General features: G+C 36.7%; 1 protein-coding gene across 1 annotated transcript; it reads right to left on the bottom strand.

Moving 5' to 3' along the window:
• Positions 1–333: 333 nt before the first annotated feature.
• On the bottom strand, positions 334–807 carry LOC149551367 (uncharacterized). Its single transcript, XM_089790085.1, has one exon. It carries the CDS (start codon positions 805–807, stop codon positions 334–336), a length of 474 nt encoding a protein of 157 aa, XP_089646211.1.
• Between the last annotated feature and the right edge of the window lie 1,920 nt (positions 808–2,727).

Raw genomic sequence — 2,727 nt, 5'->3', positions numbered from 1 at the left:
AATACACACATGTATGAACTTTGGAAAACATCAAAAGACCCTTTCTCTGCTAGTGAAATTGAAGAATTGTGAACGAGTCATCTGTCTATGCTGATAAGGTTGAAAAGTTATGAACGAGTCCACAACCCATTTTTTATAAAGTCAAATGATTATAAACAGAACCAAAGACCAAGTCTAATACAAGACTCCAACTTCATTAGATAAGAAATGATGTTGAGAGCTGACTTTGACGAACTCACAACGACTTAAAAGATAAAGAAACCTCCATAAAAGAAACATAACACGTCACAAACAACACCACCCAAACCCAAACCCAAGCAAAGATTGAAGGCATTAGTGTGAAGAAGCGAGCTGTTCCAGATTCTTGACAACGCCAGGAAGAGTATAGCTCATAAGGCCCTCAGTCTCCTCTTTGGAACGCCCTTCAATGGGCTCCATCTGGTACGACCATTTGAACAAACAGTTGCCATGCTCCCCTGTTTCAAATAAATCAAAGGTCGCCTGGTACCCAGCATAGCCAGGCAAGTCGGTGTCTGTAGTGCGAATGGTAACAGAATGTTTTGCATCATCCTGAGCGATCAGCTCTTCTACCAGAAAAAAATCATTTGGCATGGACGGCATGGATGTAATACAGCGCCGCACGGCACCCACACCATTTTCCGGCTTTCCTTTCACTTTTTCAGACGATTTTATATCGGGAAAAAACTTGTGTTGCGCGTAAAAATCACTTACGATCTTCCACACGTCCTCCAGGGGAGCCATGATCTTTGATTCTACACAGCCCTCCCATAGTTTGGAGCTCGCCATTTTCTTCCCTCTCAGACAGAGCAGTACAAATCAGATTTTGTTTGTGAGACATTTGGGAATTGGTGGCATATAAATAGGTGTAACGATTCGACTAGGAAGGAGAATTTTTTTAGAGAAAGATGCCAGCCCTTAAAGTTTAATGATTCTTTTGGCTCGGCTTCCATATCCTTGATCCTCCTGTTTTGTTCCTAGTGTTTTGTCCCTTGCATGTATCTGGCCATTTTATAATGAGAGAGAGCTGGACTATCTCCATTTTATCAAACAATGAATGTACGATTAAAGAAATGAATTTTATTAAGTAGGTTGACAATGATGACATCAATAAGTGCAATAAGAATTATATAGATATTGCTATTAGGATTTAACTATGTGATGGAGGAAACTTCGTAGTTAAGCGCACTCAGGCTGGAGTAGTACTAGGATGGGTGACCTTCCAAGAAGTCTTGGTGCTTCATCCCTATGAGCATCACCTAGATCCAATGCGTGCTAAGTGTTCCATTTATTCTCATGAGAGATGGATTCATGTTGAATCACTACTCATGAAACATGGGTCAATGAGTTTGACTCGAAAATCACACAGTTAAATCCTGATAGCAATATCACAATTTGACTTGCTATGGAAATTATCTCCTACTTATCTATATAGAACTTGTTTCCAAGATAGTTTCCGAATCAATGTTTCTGTTCCATCTAGTTTGTTACGTGACATAAATCAGCTCTTATCTATTGTTGTTTATCTTTGTGTTTATTATATTCAAGAATGTGATCAAAGTCTAAGTAACCCAGTCGAAAAACATATTTTTTTAATAATAATAATAAATGTTCAGTTGTAACCTTAGTTAAAGTGCCTCCAAATTTTCATGGGTTCAATGAAGTGAAAAAAAAATGCAAACTATATCATCTAAAATGATCTATGTAGTTTTTTTTTCATTACAACACAATGGTCCAAGCTTTACAACTATTGAATTATTTTTTAGAGGTTGGTGAGAATATACCAAAAATTGTGAGAAGACTTTAGAGATAATCATGTGACTAACTTCAACTCTCTTTGTTCTTGTTGTTCAATTTATTCAATTTATGATATGTTTCAGTTTTGATCTAGATGGATTATTTCCTTTCTAATGTCATTTATTATTAACTAAAATTATGTCTTCTTATGAAATCACTTTTGTTTATAGACTTGTTGGTGTAAATACGTATTTACTATTTACACTTTACTTAAGTTTACTTAGGTTAATGCATTATTTTATTATTTATTTGGTGAGACACTTGGGAGTTTGCATACTTTTATGAGTTGTCATGTTGACAACATAGAAGTAAGTAACTCTAAGTTAGCACATGGTGTCTACACCACTGGAGTTTCCATCATTAACTGAGTTGTCATGTAGACAACATAGTTATTTGCACTCCTAATTTAGCACATGGTGTCTACAACGTAAATTTGCATGCTACACCTTTGTAGGCTTATCCTCTCATTATTGCACTTACTCTTGTGCTTAATGGAGGATAACCCATATCTGGTGGACATGTGCCTGGTTGTATGACTTATCATATTGTTGATTTCTAGGCATTTTAGATGCATCTTGAGAGGCCTTTATATACAGGCTCTCCTAGTGTATTTACACATAGTGATGTATCAGAACGTGCTATGATATATTGATCATAGGTTTTTTGGTCTACAGTTGTGCTTGTGTTCGAGTTCTTTGATCTTGGGTGAATTTTTTCCTTAGGAAAATTCTTGCATGGTATCAAAGCTTGGAGAATTTCTCTTGACATAATCATTTGAGACCATTGTTGCTTTAGCACCTCGGCCCAGATCTAGAGTATCACAATCACTGGGAGCATCTAGAGTCAAAACGGACCTTGCCATTACATCTAAAATGTCAACTCAGTGAAAATCGGATATAAATTTGCCTACCC

The sequence above is a fragment of the Cupressus sempervirens genome, chromosome 6 (assembly GCF_028749045.1).
Source record: "Cupressus sempervirens isolate cs-2001-9-10 chromosome 6, ASM2874904v1, whole genome shotgun sequence".
NCBI classification, from domain to species: domain Eukaryota; kingdom Viridiplantae; phylum Streptophyta; class Pinopsida; order Cupressales; family Cupressaceae; genus Cupressus; species Cupressus sempervirens.
This window is presented reverse-complemented; position numbering and strand designations above follow the sequence as displayed.

Excerpts from the sequence above, each read along its gene's own strand:
- LOC149551367 (XM_089790085.1), bottom strand. The coding sequence starts at position 807 with ATGGCGAGCTCCAAACTATGGGAGGGCTGTGTAGAATCAAAGATCATG.